The sequence below is a fragment of the Rhipicephalus microplus genome, chromosome 3 (genome assembly GCF_043290135.1).
Source record: "Rhipicephalus microplus isolate Deutch F79 chromosome 3, USDA_Rmic, whole genome shotgun sequence".
In the NCBI taxonomy this organism is placed as follows: Eukaryota; Metazoa; Arthropoda; class Arachnida; order Ixodida; family Ixodidae; genus Rhipicephalus; species Rhipicephalus microplus.
In genome coordinates this window covers 134,331,490-134,353,939 of record NC_134702.1, presented here as the reverse complement: position 1 = coordinate 134,353,939, position 22,450 = coordinate 134,331,490, and the positions used below count along the sequence as shown (strand labels likewise).

The window sequence follows — 22,450 nt, the reverse complement described above, 5'->3', positions numbered from 1 at the left end:
CCAAGAATTTCATTTTAGGACAACCTTGGCACAATTATCTCGTGAAAAATACAAGACGCACGAGAAAGTTTTGTGTACTACTTCACAACAAAACGTTTATGAAACTGAAATTCGTGTCTTTTATGACCGTCCTCCATTAAAACCTATCCACAAAGTAATTTCATATGATTTTTGGCACGTAAACTTTGATTATTCATTGTAATGTAACCTTTTCTTGTGCGTCGCATCGTTTCGTATGGAAGAGTTAGCGCGTAGACACGAAGCTTAACGGCGAAAGGGTGTGACGTTATTTTGTAAAGAAAAAGAAAGAAAAAGAGAAAGAGAAAAGTTTGCACAGTGTATAACTAACATCATTCCTACAGTTTAGCTGTTTGTGGTTCATAACCAGCCAATTTATTTATTTATTTATTTATTTGTAGATACTGCAATCCCTAATGAGGGATTATAGCAGAGTGGGAAGTACAATCATAAATATTCCTAGGTGAACAAGAACAAAAATACGGAAGCAAACTACAGTTCTCGGAATTACAAAAAAAGGGAAAAACTGATATACAAAATTCACGAATACATGATCAACCATGGCGACAAAATACAATTCAAAATGTACAGGATAATAAATATTCCAGAAACAGAGTCACATACGCAAGGATTGGAAAAAACACGGGTGATAATACTACACAATTTCAAATATATACACATATATACATACATATACATACACACATATGCACACATATATATTATGCAGTTAAACACAAGGCAAACTTTTCAAGTGATGGCTGTAAAACAACGTCATTAGTTAGGTTGTTCCATTCCCCGACTGTTCTCGGGAAAAATGAATACGTGAAGCAGTTATTGCGTGTTTGAAAGGGCGTAATGGAGAGGTTATGGCGATGCCTTGTCGGATACCCAGAGGAGAAAGACAATAATTTGCTAGTGTCTATCTTATAGTGCTTCTTAATTAGTTGATATAAAAATTTGAGACGAGAAATTCGGTTTCTTTCAGTTATTGGTGGAAGATTAGCTCTCGCTAGCAGTGCACTAACAGATGTGCGACCATAACTGTTGTATATAAAAGGGGCTGCCTTTCTTTGTATTTTTTCAATCTTCTTTTTATTAGTCAACGTAAAAGGATCCCATATAACGACTGCATAATCTAGAATGGGTAGAACTGTTGATTTGTACGCCAGCAAGCGCACAGTGGGAGTGGAGTGCTTGAGAACTCTCCTAAGAAATGAAAGTCTTGTGTTAGCACAAGCTGCAACATAATCGATATGTTTATTCCACGTCAAGTTGTTTGTAATGTAAACCCCTAGATACTTGTAATACTGCACCTCAGCAAGGTATATATTGTTACAGCAATATTGGAACAAGAGGGGCTCTTTTTTGTGTGAAATGCGCATAAATACGGTTTTTTTCAAAGTTTATGGGCATCTGCCAACTGTCGCACCAAGATTCAACTTTTTGAAATGCGGCATTTAACTTTATTTGGTCATTAGAATTTTTCACCTCGGAGTAAATAACAGTCGTCTGCATAGAGTTTTATGTTAACGGGTATGTCATTCACAATGTCATTTACATATAAAAGAAAAAGAAGCGGTCCAAGTACCGAACCCTGGGGGACGCCAGATTCCACAGAAACCCTCTCAGAGCATTTATCTTTAAATACAACATATTGCTGACGGCTATGAAGGTAAGATAAAATCCATTTAGTTAACTGCTTGTTTTTGAGTATGTTGTCTAGTTTGAGAATTAATTTTTTGTGAGAAACCTTATCAAACGCCTTTGAAAAATCCATAAAAATCGCGTCAGTCTGCCCACCATTATTAATTGTCAATGCAAAATCGTAAACGGTCTGAACTAATTGGGTACAAGTAGAGTAGCCTCTTCTGAATCTATGTTGAGACTCGGATAGGGCATTATGAGCAGTTAGAAATTCCGAAATATGATTATGAACTATATGCTCGAGCAACTTACAAACTGTTGACAATAGTGATATTGGCCTATAATTACTAATTCCATCTTTCTTACCCTTTTTATGAAGTGGTTTCACTTTGGCTGTCCTCCAATCGATTGGCAGCTGTCCTTCTTTCAACGATTTTCTAAAAAGAATGCAAAGATATTTGGCGACCCATTCAGCGTACCTTTTGAGAAAGGCATTGGGTATTTCGTCAGCACCACCAGATTTTTTTACATCAAGTTTCAAGAGCATGTTGAAAATTCCCTTTTCACTTACGGTAATGTCAGGCATCGGCGGTAATGGTGACACAAAATTAGGCAGTTTGCCATCATCATTAGTAAAGCAGGACTGAAACTGCCTATTGAATGCATTTGCAATTTTTGTGGCATCAGTAATTTGGACACCATTAATGGTAAAGGCATCCACATCAGTATAAGATGGGGAAATTGCTTGCCAAAACTTCTGCGGCGAACTAGTAATGAAACTAGGTAATGAAACTGAAAAATATTTGTCTTTGTCAGCTGCAACTTGTGTTTTAACTTTGTGAGACAAATCTGCAATTTTGGATTCCAGGTTTACGCAGTCGCCTACAGATCGACGTTTTTTCTTTAACCTCTTTAATTTTCTCTGCAAATGTATAGTAGAACGACTTATCCAGGCATTCACACGTTTGTTTTTCTTGCGTATCAATGGCACAAATTGTTCAATACATTCATGTACAAGTTTCGTAAAAGAAGCCCAAAGATTGTGAACATTTGCATCACTGCGAGAGAAATTATCTAGATGAAACGAAAGCACGTCTATTATAGCTTCGTCATCGGCTCTGGAAAAGTTTCGAAAATACGAAGCTTCGTTAGCTTTGTCGACTTTAACATTGCTGAGGCTAAGGAAGACGGCCTGATGATCGGAAATTCCTGGCATGATTTGAGATGTGGCGTTCTCGAAAATGCTACCGCTTACGAAGAAAAGATCTAGTAGAGTCTTACTGCTATCCTGAATTCTTGTGAAGCCTTCAACAACTTGAGTAAGGTCAAAGGCAAAAGCAATATCAAGCATTGCCTCTCCTACCTTGTCATTACGAATTTTGGGGGACATTGTTAGCCAGTCAACATCAGGCAAATTGAAATCACCAGAGAGGATTATCCGATCATCAGGTTTGACATGGTCACATAAATACTCCTTCAACACATCCATGGTAGAAGCATCAGAGTTAGGGGGTCTGTACATGGCACCAACAATATACCTAAGGCCGCCACTATAGGCTTTGCAGAATAAACACTCAATGTAGGCAACTTCAGGCATCAAGAATACGTTAAGCGCACTTTTGTAGATTATACAAACTCCACCACCCCTACTACCACGGTCTTTCCTGTAAACTCGGTATCCTGATGGAACGAATTCACTATCGTATATTTCATCACTGAGCCATGTCTCAGTCAGTATAACAATATCAGGATCGTTAGCAATAATTAGCCCCTCAAGCTCTGTGCTTTTATTGACTACGCTCCTACAATTGATGTTAAGAAGTTTCAAGAATCGATCATCATTTTGCCTTTGTCGAACCCGCCTATCACTTTTCAACTGAAAGCGGCATTTCTTGTCACTGTCCCAACCGTACATAACGCCGTTTACACTTAGCTTATCATAGATAAGCTTTACCTTAGCCCCTTTTTCCTTTTCGTCTTGAGCAGTTTTCCAAAGCATCCTTCGCTGCTTACGGACATGATGCGAAAAATCTTCCGCAATAGACAATAAAGTGCCTTTAAGTTTATGCGAAACTTTTAAAATTGACAGCTTTTCTTTATAATCCAGACACTTTATTACAATTGGACGATTTTTATTTTCCATACTGCGGCCTAACCTATGGATTCGCTCAATGCTGACCGCTTTAGGTCCCAGTTTTTCTTCTACAATGTCCTTATTAAATTTCTTTTCCAATTCTTCATGTGTCTCATTCTTGGGTTCATAAAGACCATAGATGATTAGGTTATTTCGGCGACTCCTATTATCTAAATCATCTACTTTGTCCCTAAGCGCCACGAAGTTTTTATCAAGGTGGGACATTTGGTCTTCTAAGTCTTTAATGTTATCGCCCAATGTGGCAAGACTAGACAGCTGTTTCTCCAATGCCTCCATTCTGTCGCTTACTGATGACAATTTCTTTTCTATCTTCTCATGAGAAGATTGCATAGATGCCATGGTTTCCATTATTTTTTGTTGTCCAGCCAGTAACTCACGCAACGTATCACTTTGGGAGGAACCGGGGTTTGTTTCAATGTCGCCACAAAGTAATAAACTTTTTGCTAGGGTGAAAATATAAGTAACAATATTTAGTACAAAGTGTGGGCAAGGCAGCAGCAACAAATAAGGGTTGTCACTACGAAAACAATGCGATGGCCGGTTATCACCAACCTGAAGAACGAAGCAGAAGGGATTACTGAGCATCCCGCCGGTAGTGCTGCTGCCTGGCCCACTGGGGTGGCTCGCCGGTTCACGCCCTTTTGTAGCTTCCAAGATGGACACGTGATGTGACGTCACCGAAGATGGCCGCAATGGCCATCTTGCTGTGTGAGGACTTTTGATGCTGCTGATACCGTAGTCGGCAAGCGGCGATGGCTCCGGTCCATATCTGCGTAGCAGTTCGGCTTGCTTGATTCCAGGGAGGCAGCCGCGCTGTGATAGCCGAATTTCTTGAAGCACAGCCAAAACCTGAAGAACGAAGCAGAAGGGATTACTGAGCATCCCGCCGGTAGTGCTGCTGCCTGGCCCACTCCTATAGATTATCATCATCGTCATATATTTCACCCTTAAGAACCCCTTAGGAGCAATACAAAAGAGGGGAGAACGTTTTACTAAATACAGAAAAAACAAAAAAATAAGAAAGTAGTGCGAATACACGAGCAATACTTTTGCAGGATCCGAGAACAGACGTAAAGAAATGTGCTTATACAAATGTAAAAACACGTGCGCACAATATTTACACGTACAAGAGCACGAAATACGGTGGCGGTGGTGGAGCATTAATGGGTCTCCAAATTTAAGTGCGCTGTTAGTAGCTGTTTGAATGCGCACGAGTCACGCTCCGATACAACGGCTTCCGGTAAGTTATTCCATTCCTTGATGGCGACCGCAATAAATGAATTGTTAAGTGCAGCGGTCCTACCGAAAAGACATTGTAGGCTTCGGGAATTCAACAGCTGCCGAGTGTAGTGGGCGGGAGAAAGTAATTAGGAGAGAGCCATGCAAGTGAGGAAAAGATTAATATATAATTTATGAAACAAAGAAAGTCGAGAAAGCATACGTCTGTTTGCTAGATTCCGCAAGTATAAGGGCTCCTTAGTTAAAGTGGTGCTTGATGAGCGACTGTAGTCAGACGTGATGAACCGGGCAAGCCCTATTCTTAACGAATTCTAATAGATTAATCAGATAGGTTTGGTGTGGGCTCCAAATGGAAGACGCGTATTCGAGCTTCCTACGAACGAAAGTTACGTATGCAATTTTGGAGACTGTAGGAGGTGAGAGGAATAAAGTTCTTCGGATGTAACCAAGATTTTTTGATGCGTCAGCCATTAAGTGTGTGATGGGATATGACTATGAGAGAGTGTTAGGAATGAGAACACCAAGGTATCTGTATTTGTCGACATTTGCCAAGTTTGTTGAGATTGAATTGTAGACGTGTTCATACTTTGATTTCTTGCGAGATACGCGCATGACTTCGCATTCGAAAACACTGGTCTGCAACAACCACATTAAACACCAGTTTTCAACTAAAGATAGGTCATTCTGTAGAATTTTGTGATCGTCAGGGGTGGTTAGTCGGTGGTAAAGGATACAATCGTTCGCAAGTAATTGAATTATTGAAATTCGTGACGGTAGATCGTTCAAATATATAAGGAGGAGCAAGGGGCCGAGCACTGACCCCTGAGGGACACCGAATTTAACGGGAGCAGCAGTGGAGTGAACTGAGATCGATGTGATAGAAAAAATTGGTTTCACGACAGGTTTAAAGGGTCCAAGTTGAGACAACAGAGTTTGTTTATTAGTCGTTGATGAGCGACACGATCGAAGGCTTTAGGGAAGTGAATGTATATGACGTCAGTTTAAAATATAGAATCTTATGTTGGAAGTCAGTAGTGAATGCGAAAAGCGGAGTTTCGCAGGACAAACCAGGTCGGAAGCCGTGCTGATCTTTAGAATTGGTTTTTATTGAGGTGGTGGGCATCGTGTGAATAAATAATGTGCTCTAAGATTTTGCATTCAATGTATGTCACTGAACTAGGACGATAGTTAGATGGGGTTTGGACGGTCACCTGATTTGAACACCGGGGTTACCTTGGATACCCTCCAGTCCGCAGGTATAGTACCTTCGGAAAGGAACTGAGAGATTATGATTTGCAGAATGTGGCTATAGTAATAGCTCCATTGGATTTTAGTATCTTTGCCGATATGTTATCAGGACCAGTGGCACTAAATGTTTTCAGTTGGTTTATAATTGTTAGGATTTCTTCAGCATTTATGGTTAAGGGTGGTATCTGGGGAAAGTCATATCTGTAGGCAGACGGAATATTGCCGGGCGGCTCATTAGTAAAGACTGAGAAAAATTTAGAATTCATCAATTGAGAGCGCTACTGAGCTTTTACCTGTGAGCCATCAGGACTACACAGTGAAATGTTATGCGATAAATTGTTGGGGTTCATAATGTTCCAATTTTGGGGGGTTTGTCGCGGATGACTTTTAGGAGATCTTCGTGGTATTACGCGCACGTACGTATACAGGATTGATGATATGAACATCTACATTTGAAGGCGTCACCGAAGAAACATGGAGAAGTGACATGCCAAGTTATCAGGTGTATGCCACATCCTTATCGTTTGTTTTTTCGCGTAAGTCTGCAAGAGCATTGCATAATTATAATAGGCTTCCATTATGAATCGCCTAAGTCGGACGAGAACGTTGAAAATAAATCGCAGATTTGGAACAAGCGGGTATTGTCTTCCCCGTGTTTATGCTTCCAAATAAAATACGACAAGATGAAGTTCACAGCAGGTGAGAGTGGTTCATCAGTTGATGTGGTCATGGGCTGTCTGCTTTGAACCTTCGAGCAGCTCACTAGGTGATGAGGGTGGAAGTTGGATCTTCCGTTACCAGGAGCGTAGGCAAAACTTTGGTGTTTTTTTTTTTTTCGGGGAGAGGGGAGTAGGAGGTGGGAGGGACATGTTTTTGAAATTGACTTTTTTTTCGCTCTGTACAAGCCATGCCCAAAATAATTCTGGGGAAGGGGGTGCGCACGGACTTGGTGTGCCACCCCCTGTTTGCGCTAATGTCCGTTACGGAGGGATGGTGAACCCATGTAGGCGTATACAGGTATGGACTCACTGAGTGACATTCTTCATTCCTTATTTATCTAGAACACCTCAGGTACAGGGCAAACGAATTCCCGCTTGATTATACTGCTCCGGATAGCTAACTGGACACTCACAACTGACTAACATGCCTATTTATTATCCTGTTCCACGCCTGGCCTGAAGCTTTCTTTTTTCTTATTATTCTGTGCAAAGCTTTGATGGACATCAGCGGCCGCAGACTTCTACAACTGCAAAATTTACTGTTATTGCGCGTTCATAGCAGCTTTCTAGTAAGATTTTTATATAAGTAGAATAAATATAAGAGTAATAATTATGATAATATCTGATTACGAAGAGCGTGGAAGGGCAAATTTCAGTCGCGCAATTTTTTCCGCTGAAACGCGAATCTTTCAGCCAGCCCTGTCGTCGCTTCAAGACTCATGGTCCTCCAGCAGTCCACTCCATCCGACGCCTGTCAGAGACCTCAGGACAGTGTCTGTGCGAAAGGCCATTCGACAACAACTAGAGAGAACGAAATATGTGGATGACGATGCGTGCATTCATGCTCCAAGCGTTCGTTAACCTGCGGCAGACTGCTGAACCGATACCTCAGCAAGTAGATTACTCCCCTTTCTACCAAGGCCAGTGCGCAGCATAAGTGTTTACCGGTTCTACAGCGCGCCGCCGCAACGACCATTACTCATACCGAAACGTCTCGACCTCTGACTCTTTCTGTTGTGAGGTCACGAACAACGGGTTCACGTCTTCTTTCCCAGCGGTTCTCGAAACGGTCTCTTCTAAATTTTTTTGAGCCGACCTATGCCATTCAGGATCTTTCCTCCTGTCGACATTGGGGAGAGGTGAACGCTATGCCTCAATTTTTTCCCCTTTAACTTCTCTTCCGCTTCCTTTTCGGACAGTCAGTTCGGCGTACCGTTCTTCACGAGGTAATCCCCAGAATTCTTTGTATTTGAAATAGATTTATTTTTTACACCCTCTTAGCGGTCAACTTTGGTCCTACACGCTTCTTATAAATTTTTTTCATTTCCCTTTTTCTTTTTCTAAAGTGCGGTGAAGCTACGAATAATTTTGCTCTCGTATTTGATGCTTTCATTCTAACCCTCCTCTCCTCGGCACGCGGTCAGCAGCCATTCCTTGTGGTTGCCGCTGAGCACCTTCACAGCCAGATCGAGGGGCGGGCGGGAACAAGGCCCGGCGACGACCGTTCAACGACCCCGGCAGACTGCTCAGTCAAGGTCGCCTCCGTCACCCGACGACCTGCGGCGGAGTTCACCGAGCCCTCGAGGAAGCGCTTCCCAGCGGGCGCCGTCTTCGCGTTTGTTCCCCGGGGAGGCGGGACCCAAAGGGATTGGCCCCCCTTTTCGGTTCCTTTCTCTCCTTACTCCGCGGGCATCCTTCGTCGTTTTAGCCGTTCTCCTCACCCACGGAAAGAACGAGGAAGAGAGGGTAATCGGCGCGGCACCCAGGGTAGGCGGTGAACCCGTGTTTAGGGTTCTGGGAGCCCACGGCGCGAGCTGCGCCCGAGAGGTCAGTGACCGCCGCGCACAGATCATGTGGGCCGCCTGACCGTAGATGCCGGATGGCCGCTTGAGCTTCCGAAAAAAATTTTTTTTTTCGCCGTCTTGTGCCGTTTGCTTTGTAGTTATTTCCGCGTACTCTCTGACCGTTTATCACACTGTCGACAGGCCAAGTGGTCGCTTGATGGTTTACGAGGAACGGCGGCTTCCGCGTGCTCTCCATTTCTCTCTCTCTCTTTTCTGAACTTTATTCTAATGTTTATTATTTAGATCCCTGTACTTTTTTTTTTCGCTCACGAGGAGGTGGCGAGGGTTAGCGACGCATCTTGGTCTACATGCAGCCTTATTGACGTTCTTGTTTTCTTTCCTAGGCACCAAGGAACACGCGTTCCGTGGACCATGTGCCCACTCATTTGTTGTGACCGCGGCCCTCGTCTTACTAGCTGCGGTGGGAGGTCAAACGAACGGCGAGCTTCGAGAGTCGATGACCTTCCTGGAAAGTTCACGCGAGTTCACGCTTGACCATGCGAATGCCTCCCTTGCACTTGTTTTCCTATATTCATCTTCAAGTTGTTTTACAATGCATGTCGTTCCTGTCAACCTGTCTAGACAATATCATGATAAAGAAAAAAAAAGGGCGGCCACAGTGACCGAACCCATTTCTTGGGCCGGGGTGCAGCGTACCTATTGGTAATGTTCTCATCAAACAAGTGCTTCTTATTCAGGCAAAAGCCTTGAATGCCGCATCAAACGCGAAAAGGACCGTTGGCATCAACACTAATTCATGCAACAAAGTCATCATGACGTCACTGTAACATCAAATAAAGCAACGGTGCACTGTGACGTCGATATATGATTTCCTCACTCGATCAAAGGCAGGAGCGTAGGCAGAAATTTTGTTCGGGGGGGGGGGGGGTTGATTTATGCTACTACCTGGTTTCGCCGCCGATCAAAGGTGAGCCCATTCCGGAAGTAGTGCGAAAACATGTTAGATGCAGCAAACTTTCGTGGGACAGAACAGAAGAGGGGGGGGGGGGGTCAGTACAATCAATGCAGAATAAAAATGATGGATTTCACCGTCGAGTCGGGTTCAACGAACGCATTCGACTTTTGGTACTTTCATCCAGCTTGTCGAGCGCTTCAAACAAGAACACGTCTCCCAAATATGATCACTTTGATAACGTCACATGCGGGATGAATTTTAGCGGCCATTTGTACGCGGAGTTTGTTTAACCACACGAATGCATGCACGCACGGCATCAGAGGTGCAGGAGCGTAGAGGCTAACGTCAAGGTAACCTATACGTGCAGTGTCTTCGGATGGTGCCTTACGAAATAGGCTACCCCTAGCTGCAGCGTTGGCCCGCCATGACGACAAGACCTTGACAGAACAATCAGTGCTCGTATGCTGACACGATCTGCCATCGCACAGAGAATCAGCCAAGGGCTTTATTGAACTTCTTGAGTGACATCGACCTATTGAATATGCTCTAGCACCCCCGCATTTGTTTTTCTTTTTTCGCGCTTGTACTTTTCTCCCACCTTTCCTTCTCAATTTTCTTTGCCGTTCCCCTTCTCCTAAGTTTAGGGTAGCAAACCATGCGCTACAGTCCTGGTGGACCTTCCTGCCTTTTTTCTCATTTCGTTCTCTCTCTCTATCCAGTCCATCTTTGCCCTCGTAGTGTATTCGCAAATTTGAGAAACATCAAATTTTATTTGTGGCTCGCATTTTCCCTCTGTCTTGATGGTATTAAATGCACGTTTATGTGCGATCTTCAGTCTTGCGCAAGCCTAGGCAGGTATAATGGCCGCCTTAATTGTGGTGCCTCTATAGTTATGAGCACACGTCAACCTCGGACTCTACATTCAAAACCGCGTTCAGTATAAGCATAGTTACCTGAGAGTTGCTCATTTTTCAGGTTAACACTTTAGTGATTCAGAGGAAAGCGAAATCTGAATCCCGTGGCAGTCTTTTAGGAAAGTTTCTCCGCGCGCCTCAAGCGCGTAAAGGTGCAGCGTGATGCAACGATCATGGCATTTAGGCAAGTTTAAAATGCGCACTACTTCATTTATTTCCAATACGTCATGCTAACTGATTGTAGCACTTTGGCTGTGTCGTAGAGCTCTGCAATATCCTATTGATAACGGCTACTACTCGACCATGAGAAAAAAACAGAAATAGATTTGCTTGTTTAGAGTGAAGGCTACACTAGAGCCGACCAGAGTTTAATAGCTACAACTATAACAATGTAAAAGAAATGCACACTTCAGAAATTTGCAGCCCGATCACACTCGCTTGCAGATTCTTCAACTGACGAGAACCTGTTAAATATTTACGAATGTACTCGAGACGTTCATGCATTGTATTAACTACCGACTAGAGAACATTAACAACGATTGTATATTCTTCGCCATATTTCATATCAGCTCCCGATGTTTTGCTTTGACTATCGGGGCTCTGGAGGCCTCCGACGGCTGGCCCTGCCCACCTCCGCTGTGAGTTCGCACCGTGCTACAATGTTAATAATTAACATTGGCAACACTGGTTCACATCCACTTTAGCCGAAAGTAGGCAGTTGTAATGATGACGATGGCCCATTTGTCATGGCTCACCTTCTAAAAAGTTCTGATGAATTTCAGTGATGTTCCGTGCAGGGCATTTTTCTTTTTCGGAGAATTTTCGCCTGTCATTTTGAGCCAAAGGGGAAAAGGGAATCTTCGTGATATTGCAGGTAATTTCAAGATTGGTTAAATTCTCCTATGATGACCAATAATTAGTGGTCATAGTGCGTCTTCATCTACTGTAACCTATTCTGGGGCATGCACCACACAAGCATAGCACTCGAGATTTGTTTCGTATATTTGTGCAAAGTGATTTCTAGTTCACAATTGGTCTTATATAACAAGCCTACAATGTACAGTATATGAAATAATATAGTCATGCTTTTGTTGTGCGGCAGTGGAGAACCACTCATGATTTCAAAAGTCACCAAAACGTCAGACACGTGTATTCATAGTATGTGCGTCCATGGATGGTCCTGGAATTCAGTGTTGTTCTTCTGGGAAAAATGCTGAGAAACTCGTGAATGTTTTCAGGAAAAAATATCCGAAATAGAGAATTTCCACATCTCTGAATGGGAATTCTTCAACGTAGTAGGGAACATCAATGATGAGCTTCTTGTTAAACGCAACGGTGCATCTTAAAAGGTCCCTGAAACACTTTTTTGAAGTAAACGGGAAACGGAGTTACTCAAACAGCTTATTGCCTCACGAATTGAACACCGCCAAAAATTTAAGAATCCGTCCAGTGCGAGCGCAGTTCTCGTTCATGTTCACCTATTGCTCATGGCACATACCCGCTGTGGGGAATTGGCCATGGACTGAGTGTTTTTCTAAGATACTGTGCAGTTTTAGAATATAGAGGTTATAATTTAGAAATATTACAATCACCTATAGAAAATTGTGGTGTTTGGTATATTGCATATAAATACTTAAATAAATAAAAGAATTCATGCTTACATTAGAGCACTACTCTGATTTTTGAACGTATATAACGTTATAGACACGTTAGAATAATAATGCAGAATAATTCGTCAACCTATCAGTTTCATTATTATAGTTCCTGACCGGGCATACTCTTGCACTGGAAAAGCCAGAAATAGAAACTCCGAAAGACAAAATGACACGCACAGATAAATCCATACCAGTACCACGTAGAAGTAACTTTAAAAGGGCTTTTGGCATTGTAGCAAACCGCCTGCAGGTCAAAAAGATATGATCTCTTGTTTCCAGTTTCCCACGGAAAGCGCGCAGTGGCGAAGGTGCCTGAGCAGACCTGTGTTTGTTGAAATTTATATTCGGTGATAGCTATTTCTAGTTTACGAGTTTGGCAAAAGGCTCTTCGCCAGGGACATAATAAATGCCGATATTCGGTAGAAGTCGTAAGTGAGGTTTTTCCAAAGTCTTCCATAAGCGCACGCCTGCGGAATCGAGCAGCAGTCTTACATAAGCGGATGTTGGAAAGTACAGTAGAATTGGAAACCCGTTAGAGCGGAGTTAATTCATCCATACGAGGTCATCATCATCATCGTATTCTACTTCCTCTTCTCCTCGATCTGCTGCTCGCGCCAATGCTGCACTGCGTGACACGCGATCGAGAAGAAGTCGTTTCAGTGTGCTACGTGTAGGTGGATCTTCACATTCCGCTTCCTGTTCTCTGCGGCTATGAGCCCGGAGTCATCGCCGAATCTGCTGACGTCCAGCAGCCAGATCTCCCCGACACCGGTGACCAGCATACGCAGTCAGTCCTGGCCACTGGACGAGCGTCACGAGCATGAGGGCAACGGCGCCGACAGCCAAGAAGGAAACGGGTACGCCGTAAGCACGCTGGCGCCTCGAAGCATTCGTGCGAGCCCCATACGTGGCTTCGAATTTCCTGCCTCCATCTCTTCAGGTTACCCTTAATCTGCGTCTGTAATTTCTTATTCTCCTTAATCTGCACGAATTGGTGCCGGTGTCACGCGAGCACTTTCCATCGCGATTAGGGCAGACCGGGATCTTATTTCTTGATAGGGATCGACAATCATCCCTGATGCACTATCCCACCGATTCGAATTGTATTAGTGCAAACGTCAGCCATATCACGATCGTATGGATCCCTATATGGCGTAACCGCAACCAAGTGACCGTGTAGCCGCATCTGATCCGGATCGAGTCCAGTCCAGATCATCTTTAAGGCTGTTTTACATGCCGCGATTACAGCGAAAAAAAAATCGTTCCGTTCGCTGCAATCGCTCTATTCGCAAACGCTGCTAATGGCAGTTCCGTTTTACATGGACCGCGAACGGTCCATGGTGTCCACTTTGCAACTGGAGCGGCGAGCGACGTTTCTTGCCACCGTTCATTGTGGCAGACAATAAAATTTTCCAAATATAATGTAACAATCTTTGCGCTATGATATTATTAGGTGTGCATGGACGGTAACGAGGAGTACTTGCGTTTCGTCATTTATTTAAGAACACTTTCCAATCTAACTACACTTTGAAATGCGCAACAGCAGCCATTACCAAAACAAACACGTTAACGCAATCTCGACAGTTTGACAGGCCTCACTCTATTTCGAAGGGCCCCGAACCGAAATCACTTCCGCCGATGCGATCAGAGCAAAAATTTCTCCAAATGTTGGAAGCTCGCCGTTGACCGCTGTGGTGGAAGCGAACTGGTGTTTTTTTTTTTTTTTTTCACCGCGAGCGAATTCGCAGACTGAAAAATCGCTACTTTTTGTGTCAAATGAAACAGCCTCAAATGAAAATCGCGATTGAAATTGCCTGGGTCATCGGTATGAAGAAGTGGTCGATGTCAGTTGTATGTGACATCATTTGGCGTCCCGAAATAGTGTCGTGTTGTTACATGAAACCGCTAACGCCGTAATGCGACATGTTGGTCCAGTCTTGAGATGCATCGCCTGCTCTCGCCAAATCTAGCCTGTCTCTCAGCCGGCCTCACAAATCATCATCAGGTCTCAAAAATCTCGTAAAATATCTGGATACTTCGTAGACACTATCGGGCTAGCAGCTGAATATTTAATGCTTGGCAGTACACCTTTTCACCTTATATATAATATACATATACTCTCCTCGGCCAAACCACCTTGTCTGAACTCTCTTAAATCAAAGCTGTCCATGACGAGTTTCGTGCACTGGATTTATTCGTAGTTGCTGTCTAAGCATCTGCAGCGTTTGAAGGCAGTTTTTGACTTCTTGTATATTTGAGAGCGATGTTATTCAGCATTTGCAAGCCTCTGCGGGTCACGGCCACCTTGATTTTATTCTCTGCGTTACTGACCGGCCAACGAATAAGCTCTGGCTCACCGCCTGTTGCAGCAAGTTCGCAAGCAGTCCTCGGTACGGGCAGCCTAAAAAGTGAACGCGCTGGCAAATAATGACCTCGCATAACGCTTTGAACTAAATGGTTTCCATGCTAACGCAAACCCACCGCCATTTGCTCGAGAGCACCGTTATTCCTCTTTTCTTTGCACACTTTGTGCATATGTTGGTCTTCGGCAACGAACTTGTGACGATCTCCTGCGTACACTATATCAGCTCCTAAAGTATACCCGCCGCTCTCTACAGGCCATCCGGCAAAAGCTCGCCCCGGCGAATGGTCGTGGCGGCGCTGAGCAACGCCATCCTGCAGTTCGGCATCAACTTGTACCACGCCCGGCAATCGCATCGCGCAGCGCCTGCAAGCGACCCGCAGCATGCCCATCACCACCCACAAAATGTGGTCTTCTCGCCTTACCTGATCGCCAGCACTCTGCAGCTGATGCAGTCGGGCGCACGCGGCGAGACGGCGGCGCAAATTTCGCGCCTCTTGCAGTGGCCCGTACAAGCAGGCGTCGATAAACAAGAACAAGTAGAGCAGGTAAGTGCTCGTGGGCAGTTTAGCGGATACGAGAAGTACGCAGCATTTTGTTTGGCCTTTTTCAGGTGAAGCGTTTTATGACTTTTGATTTCAGTGGCAGCGTTGTCGCGTGTGAGAAACCCGGCGCATGCCGGAAACCAAAACGGGGCCCTCTAATGGACGTCGGTGGTATTGGCATGTGGCATCTTCTAATGCTGGTCTATCGCCGTCTGCTTGCCGGTAATCACCCGCATCTGACTTGGCAATCTGAATGATAAATCCTTGGCACTTCCACGCTCATTGCATGCCAAAACATGAACGCACCTGTCACATTCCGGCACGGGCTCCAGAATGAGATCAGGCCTGACGACTTCGTCACAATCGCACTGAGAGTCGTTTCACTTCCACCGCGGAAAGAAAGGCACAAATAAACAATGGTAAAATAAATGAACAAAAACCACCCACATCTTCCCACGGGGAGAACTCGAGTAAATGCGTCACAGTGTGTGTGTGTGTGGGAAGTGTGTGTGTGTGGGGGGGGGGCATTGCGTGAATCTCGCGTAACAGGTATGGTTTAAGAATGCTTAATTGTTATTTCGTCTTTATTTTTCTTATTTATTGAATGAAGGAGAAGCATTGCTTCAACGAGTGGTGAGACGCTTAGATGCGATCCAGTGCTAACTTATTTGGGGTAGCCGGTGAATGGTTGTAGTGGTTGTAAATAACTTCATTAAGGCAGCTGACGGTTTCCTAAGTGGCGAGAGCTGTCAGGCCATGCCTGGTCGCCACCTCGTCAACGCTTTTGATGGCCCGGAGCTGGGTGTCCAGGCTTGTGGTCGGAACGATTCTCTCCCAGGCCTCACTTGAACGTGACTGTCCTAAGAGGTTTGGTGGGGAAGGGTCCTTGCTGCATCCCCCGATGATGTGGTCCAAGGTTGCGGTCTGTGTCTTGCAAAGGGTGCACGAAGATGGGAATAAGGCTGGGTATATGTGTCTGTATATGTACGGGCAAGGGAATGAGTTCGTTTGAAGCCGCCGCCAATGATTTGTTGAGCTTTGTTTTGTTGCGGATGTGGAGGTGGTCTGGTTTGCCTTAATAGCTTGTAGTACGTACTGCGTGATGTCGTGAAAGGTGATGGGTGGTTCGGTTGCTTCGGTATCATGGTCCTAAGTCTGGCCCACCGCTCGGTGTACGAGTCTTCGAGCTTGTCTGTGGGCGGCTTCATTACCCGTGTTTCCTGCGTGTGCTGGGACCCAGATGAGTTGAATTAAACGGGGATCGTCATCGTCGCTGCTGCTGGCAGCAGTGTCGGTTGGGGCGTTGCGTGCCGCTTGGGGCAGAGGACGGAGTATTCGTGCCGTGGTTGGGGAAACATTGCCACGGGCAAATCGGGTGATGGCAGATTTGCCGTCAATATTGATTGTTTCAAAGCCGGCTATTGCGGCGAGTGATATGGCAGCTTCTTCGGCCTCTGCTGGGTCCTGTGTTTGTATGGAGCCGATACACATCGTGGTAGGCTCTTTATCAACTGGGGTACGTTTCGACGAGACATTGATTGCATATGACTGTTTGGGGGCTGGGTATCTTGCCGCGTCCACATGAGCCGCCTTAGTGTTCAAACCGTATATAGTACTGTGAAGGTTTCTGGCGCGGGCTGATCGTCTGTACCGTCATGAATGCCGGCCAGCATGTGCTTCGGCAACGGCTGCACAAAGAAGCGCTGTCTGATGAGGGGTGGTAGCGAGACCAAGTCTTGTCCGCTTGGTGACGAAGAAATGCCGATACGTTGGAGTATTCATCTTCCGGTCTTACTACTACGCAATTGTTCAATTTCTACAGTTTGGTGCGCTTCGATAAGCTCATTTATTGTATGGTGAATTCCAAGGCTGAGGAGGTGCATGGTCGATGTGGTGCGGGAGAGGCCCAGGGTGATCTTGCGAACTGTGCGAATAAGTCTGTCAACTTTTTTTTTTCAGCCTTGATGAGTCATAAGTACGGTAAGGCGTGAGTGAGTCTTCGAAGGCGTTTAACAGCTGCAGAAATTCCTTTTCTTTCATGCCGTGTTTCCGCGCAGAGATTTTTCCTAACTGACGGGCAGTCTGAGTGACGTAGACCACAAGCCTCTCTAGTGCGACGGTATCGCTCCTGCTGGCTGGTACGTGAAGGCCGAGAGCGCGCATGTGCTGCGCTATCGGTATTTCAGATCCGGCGATTCTGAGAGTGATGCTTGGTTCTGGCGGGTGTTTAACCTTATGGTAGTCAGGAGGACGAAGAAGGAGGGGTTCAGATTTCTCCACTGAGCACTCGAGACCCGCACGAGCGACGTATTCGGCCACTGTGTCCAAAGCGCGTTGCAGTGACTCCTCGATCTGTCCGTCGGAGCCGGTAGTGGTCCGTACCGTCACGTCGTCCGCATATAGGGTGTGTCGGATGTTGGATATGCGGTCTAGTAACTGTGGGAGTTGACTCATCACAAGGTTGAAGAGGAAACGTGAAAGAACGGCTCCCTGTGGCGTGCGTTTGCTAGATAGGGCAAGTCGCCTAGTGGCGTTGCTCTCATTCAGGGAAAGTTCCACAGTGCGGCCTTGTAAGAAGGAGCACACGTAGTTGTAAATACGTTCCCCAGGGTTTGTTGAAGCCAAGTGCTGGGCTATCTCTTGATGTGTCACCTTATCGAACGCCTTGCGTAGGTCTACGCCAAGCATTGCTCGCGTGCCCGCACGTACAGGGTTTTCCAATAAATCATGGTAGATTTGTGCCAGGGCGTCTTGAGTAGGTAAGTGGGCGCGAAAACCGAGCATGGTTGAAAGGAAAAGGTCTTGCTCTTCTGCAAGTGTTTCTAGCCAAGCCAAGACCACGTGCTCGAATAATTTGCCAAGGCATGAAGTTAACGAGGTGGGGCGAAGATTTCATAAATCTGCCTTTTTTCTTGGCTTTGGTATAAGCACTATTTTCGCGTGCTTCCATTATTCTGGTATACTGCCGTCATGCCAGCAGTCGTTGAAATATTCAGTGAGGGCAGTTACTGACTTTGCATCTAGTTTGCGGATTGTTTTGTTAGAGACGCCGTCTGGACCTGGTGCCGAAGTTGTGCGAAGCATTGAAATGACTGCACACGCTTCGGCTTCTGTGATGTTGGCATCAAGAGTTGGGTTTGGTTTACCTTCATAGTGTGATATTGGTGTCGCTGGTTGGTGGGATTGGTTGATGTATTTTTCCGACAGGTCGGTTACTGGATGTTCGTTTGATCTGGGGTGTTGGTGGACAAGTTGCTTAAGTCTGTGCTGGGCGGCTGTTTTCGAGTCGTCGGGATCCAGTAAGTGGCGTAACAGGTGTCACGTCTTCTTGTTGCCTAGCTGTCGATTGAGTCCGCTGCACAGCTGGCCCCATTGTTGGCGGGCGAGGTAGGTACTGTGTCACTCGATTTTTTCAGAGAGGGTATGCATGCGGTGACGCAGTTTTTTGTAGCGTTGCTTCTGCCATCTGTGCAGCAGGCTTGCGCGTGCGTACCCACACGTGGAGAAAATGACAGTTTGTGGCAGGCGTTTCGTCTACTGCTTTACTTTTGCGCGTTGCGTGTCGCACGTGGTCTTTTAGTGAGGCTGTCCATTCCTTGAGGTTTCTTATGCGTTCCAGGGCTTCACTTTCGCGGACGTCTTTAAATTTGGGTCACTTCATGATTCAAGCGAGTGCTTTGTGTACTCTCTTGGAAGTGGACGTCTGTACCTGGATGGCGAAGATGTAGTAGTCACTACCAGTGAGTTGACAGGTGTTCTCCCAACTGGCCTGCGCAATATTCTTGCAGTATGCGAGATTGGGTGACGTGTCCCTACACACGCTGTTTCCTATGCGGGTCAGTGTCTTCTGCAGGTCATTTAGTAGAGTGAAACGGAGGTCCTGACTGAGTTGCCATAGCTTCTTGCCTCATTTGTTTGCCTGCAGGTAGTCCTAGTCAGGGTACCCGGCGTTGAAATATCCCAGTATAAGCAGTTATGCGCCTCGTGATAGCGATGTGGTTTTCTGAAAAAGCAGGTTGAAAACGTCTGTGCGTACCCGGAGTGCGCAATATACGATAAGGTTAAAGACTGACTGATGCGAGCGCTTTCGTGGAAGAACTTCCACGACCATGTGTGGAATGTCCGGGAATTCTAAGTCGTGTTGTTTTGCCGTGAGGCTCTTGTGGACGAGCATACCTGTACTTGGAGCTTCTTGATTGTGCAGGTCGGTGAATTGTTGGAAAGCGATGTAACCCTGCAGTGAGATAGCAGCCGTTGTTTCCTGTAGTTCGATGACGTCTGGAGGCGTTTGGCAATTTGGCAGTTGTGTTTCTTGTACGAGTTGCTGCAGGTGGGCTTTCTTTTTACGGACGCCCCTGCAGTTACACTGCCATATAGTCAACTGGGTGCGGGCCATGATGTATCAGCTGGAGGATTACTTGAGGGCGTCGTGGGATTGCGGTGCTGGGTGGAAGAGTGAGAGGACACTCATTTGCGTATGACATCTGGGGCTCTGGCCAGGCTTTGTTCAATTACTGCAAAACTGGTGTCTGTGGCAGTTCTAAGTGCTTCTAATCCTCCTACGGTGTTGCTTATGGTAGCTTCCATGTTTGATAGTCATGTCTCTCTGTTCGTTAAGCGTGAGTCTATGGTTGCGAAGGCTTCTGTTACGGTGGCGTAAACGGCTCTGCGACCGTCGTGTGGACTTTTGTGCGGAGGGCTTCGGCAACGGATGCGTTGACCGTTAAAAGAATTCTCGCTGTCGTGTCCTCTTCGGATTGCAGAGTTTCCGCGGAAGTCGTTGCTTTACGTTTGGCTGGTGCGGCTGGTTGGGGCTGTGGAGTTTAATTATGCACGGAATGGCTGGTCTTTGCCACTCGGATTTCTAGAGAGCGGTTCTGTGCAAGCAGCGTTTTGATCCGAGCTTGCTGCGACGTCATTTGAGATTTCAACACATTAACTGTTTGCGTAAGTTCCTTGACGAGCGGGTTATGCGTCGAGGCGCAGGATTTCGATGGCTGCGGGGGAGATAATGGAAGCGAAGACGTTGGGCTTTGCGCCCATGCTACACTAGGGTTGCTTGGTGATGATTTTGATAAATCGACATGTCGAATGTGACTTGATGATCGGGTTCTCGATTTGAACCTTGATTGAGAGGCTGCTTGACCCTGACGAGATCGTGACTTCAATTTCATCAGCATTTGTGATGTCCCCCGAGACTGGGGTAGCTACACTCGTCCAAGGCAGGCGGGCTATCGTCATTTGATATTGGCTGCGTCGCTGGTGACTTGGTTTGTAGCGTCTTTTCTGCGTGTGCTGCGTAAAGTGGTTCAGGCTTTTTGGCGAAGCGGTACTGGCAAGTTGAGCTGTTAGTCATGTGTTCTCCTTGACAGTCATATGTCAGGTGTCCGCCGAGATGCGAGGCGCGAGCATACGCAGTGGTGCTGCCGACGCCACCACCAAGGTCGGATTTGCGAGTAGGTGCGACTATAAAATGCTCCGCATTTAAAAATAACTTCCAGCCCGCACCTACCAAGCTTCCGTTAATCTCATTTCCCCCACAGAGGAAGGGCTCCTTAAATTTGTTTTGTATATCACATTTTCTTAACGACAGTACCGGCCTGCCAAAGTGTTGTTCTTTTCCCTGTCAACCAGGTGGTCCGCTACTTCGAACATCGAGACAAGCGTCTGCTGCCGGACGGCCGTCACGACTGCTACCAGAAGGCGGGCTTCACAATCCAGTACGACTGCTGTCTGCACAGAGACCGCCGGGTGACGCTCAAAGAAGAATTCCAGGCGCGCCATCTGAGGCCATCGACAGCAGACTGGGTGGTGTCCACGTCACTGAGCGGCGGCGCTGAAAGCGGCAGCGACAGCCGCCGCCACAAGCAAGCACGCGGTAGCCGGCGTCTTCGTAGCCGGAGCCATGACTTCGTCAACGACTCGGTGCACCAGCGCTGGAAGATCGAGGCGCAGCTGAAGGAGGCCGTCCCGCTTCTGGGGAAAAGCGTCAATTTCGAGGCCCTCCCGCGGGGCACGGTGGAAGAGAACACGTCGCTCGTGCTGCTCAGCGCCGTCGGGATAAAGGGTCGTTGGCGACGCCGCTTCGACCCGATAAACGTGGGCGAGGGCTTCTTCTACGAGCCTGTGCTTGTGGATGCGGTCGACGGGCAGCCAACAGAAGAATGCAAACCGAGAGGCGTCACCATGATGCACCGTACGGGAAACTTCCGCATGGCCGACAGCGCCGAGCTCGAGGCCACGGCTCTCGAGCTGCCTTACAAATCCGGCGCGCGGTGCCTCGTCATCTTCTTACCACAAAAGCGAGATGGCCTCGCTACCCTCGAGGCCCGCATGACGGCGGCCAACCTGGCGCAGTGTCTGCGCCGGATGAAGCGGCGCACGGACGTCGACCTGACGCTGCCCAAGCTATACGTGCGCGACACGATGGACCTTGCCGCGGCGCTGTCGTCGATGGGCGCGGACGCGCTTTTTCGCAGAGGCGCAGCGGACCTTTCCGGCATGTGTGGATCCGAGGGCGCGTTCGTATCCGTCGCCAAGCACGCGGCGGCCTACCGCACCAGCTGGAAAGGACGCGTGAGTCGTTCGGCCACCCTGCCACCGGCGCCGGAGCACGAGAAGTTCACGGTGGACCGGCCGTTTCTTTTCCTGGTGCTCAGCCGGCGACCCAACGCAGTACTTTTGCTGGGCTCCGTGAGGAGCGTCAGACCGCACTTTTGCGAGGAGCTTCTGCCGTCGCCCTGAAATAAGAGTTTGCGACGAGGGTTTCCTAAGACATTGTAATTGATAGTTTAATTATTGTTACGCGGATATATAAGTTTGGTCTAGCTATGAGAACGCCATGATTGTTTTTCACTGAAAGATCACAGAACACAGCTACAAGAGGACCAAAAATCGGCAGGAAGAGAGAGATGAGAGAGAAGAGAGAGGAAGAGAGAGAAGAGAGCAAGCGCTATAAAAAAAAATCCGTGAACAGGTGTTGTGTGCTCGTGGCGACGTTTCGACGAGCGCACTTTGCCTTGAAGAAGACAAGTCCGCTCGTCGAAACGTCGCCACGAGCATACACCTGTGCACGGACTTTTTCATAGCTAGAAGCGAAGACGTATAGAGGCACGTTTTTAATTTTGGCGAAAACTAAACACCACACCTGCATGCGGTATTTTCAAACTGAGGACACATGGCGCGAAT

General features: G+C 46.7%; 1 protein-coding gene across 1 annotated transcript; it reads left to right on the top strand.

The window, feature by feature from the left end:
• The first annotated feature begins 13,066 nt into the window (after window positions 1-13,066).
• On the top strand, window positions 13,067-22,235 carry LOC119188227 (iris). Its single transcript, XM_075888051.1, has 3 exons — window positions 13,067-13,212; window positions 14,974-15,265; window positions 20,897-22,235. Exons 1-3 carry the CDS (start codon window positions 13,067-13,069, stop codon window positions 22,004-22,006), a joined length of 1,548 nt encoding a protein of 515 aa, XP_075744166.1. The 3' UTR covers window positions 22,007-22,235.
• Window positions 22,236-22,450: the final 215 nt, after the last annotated feature.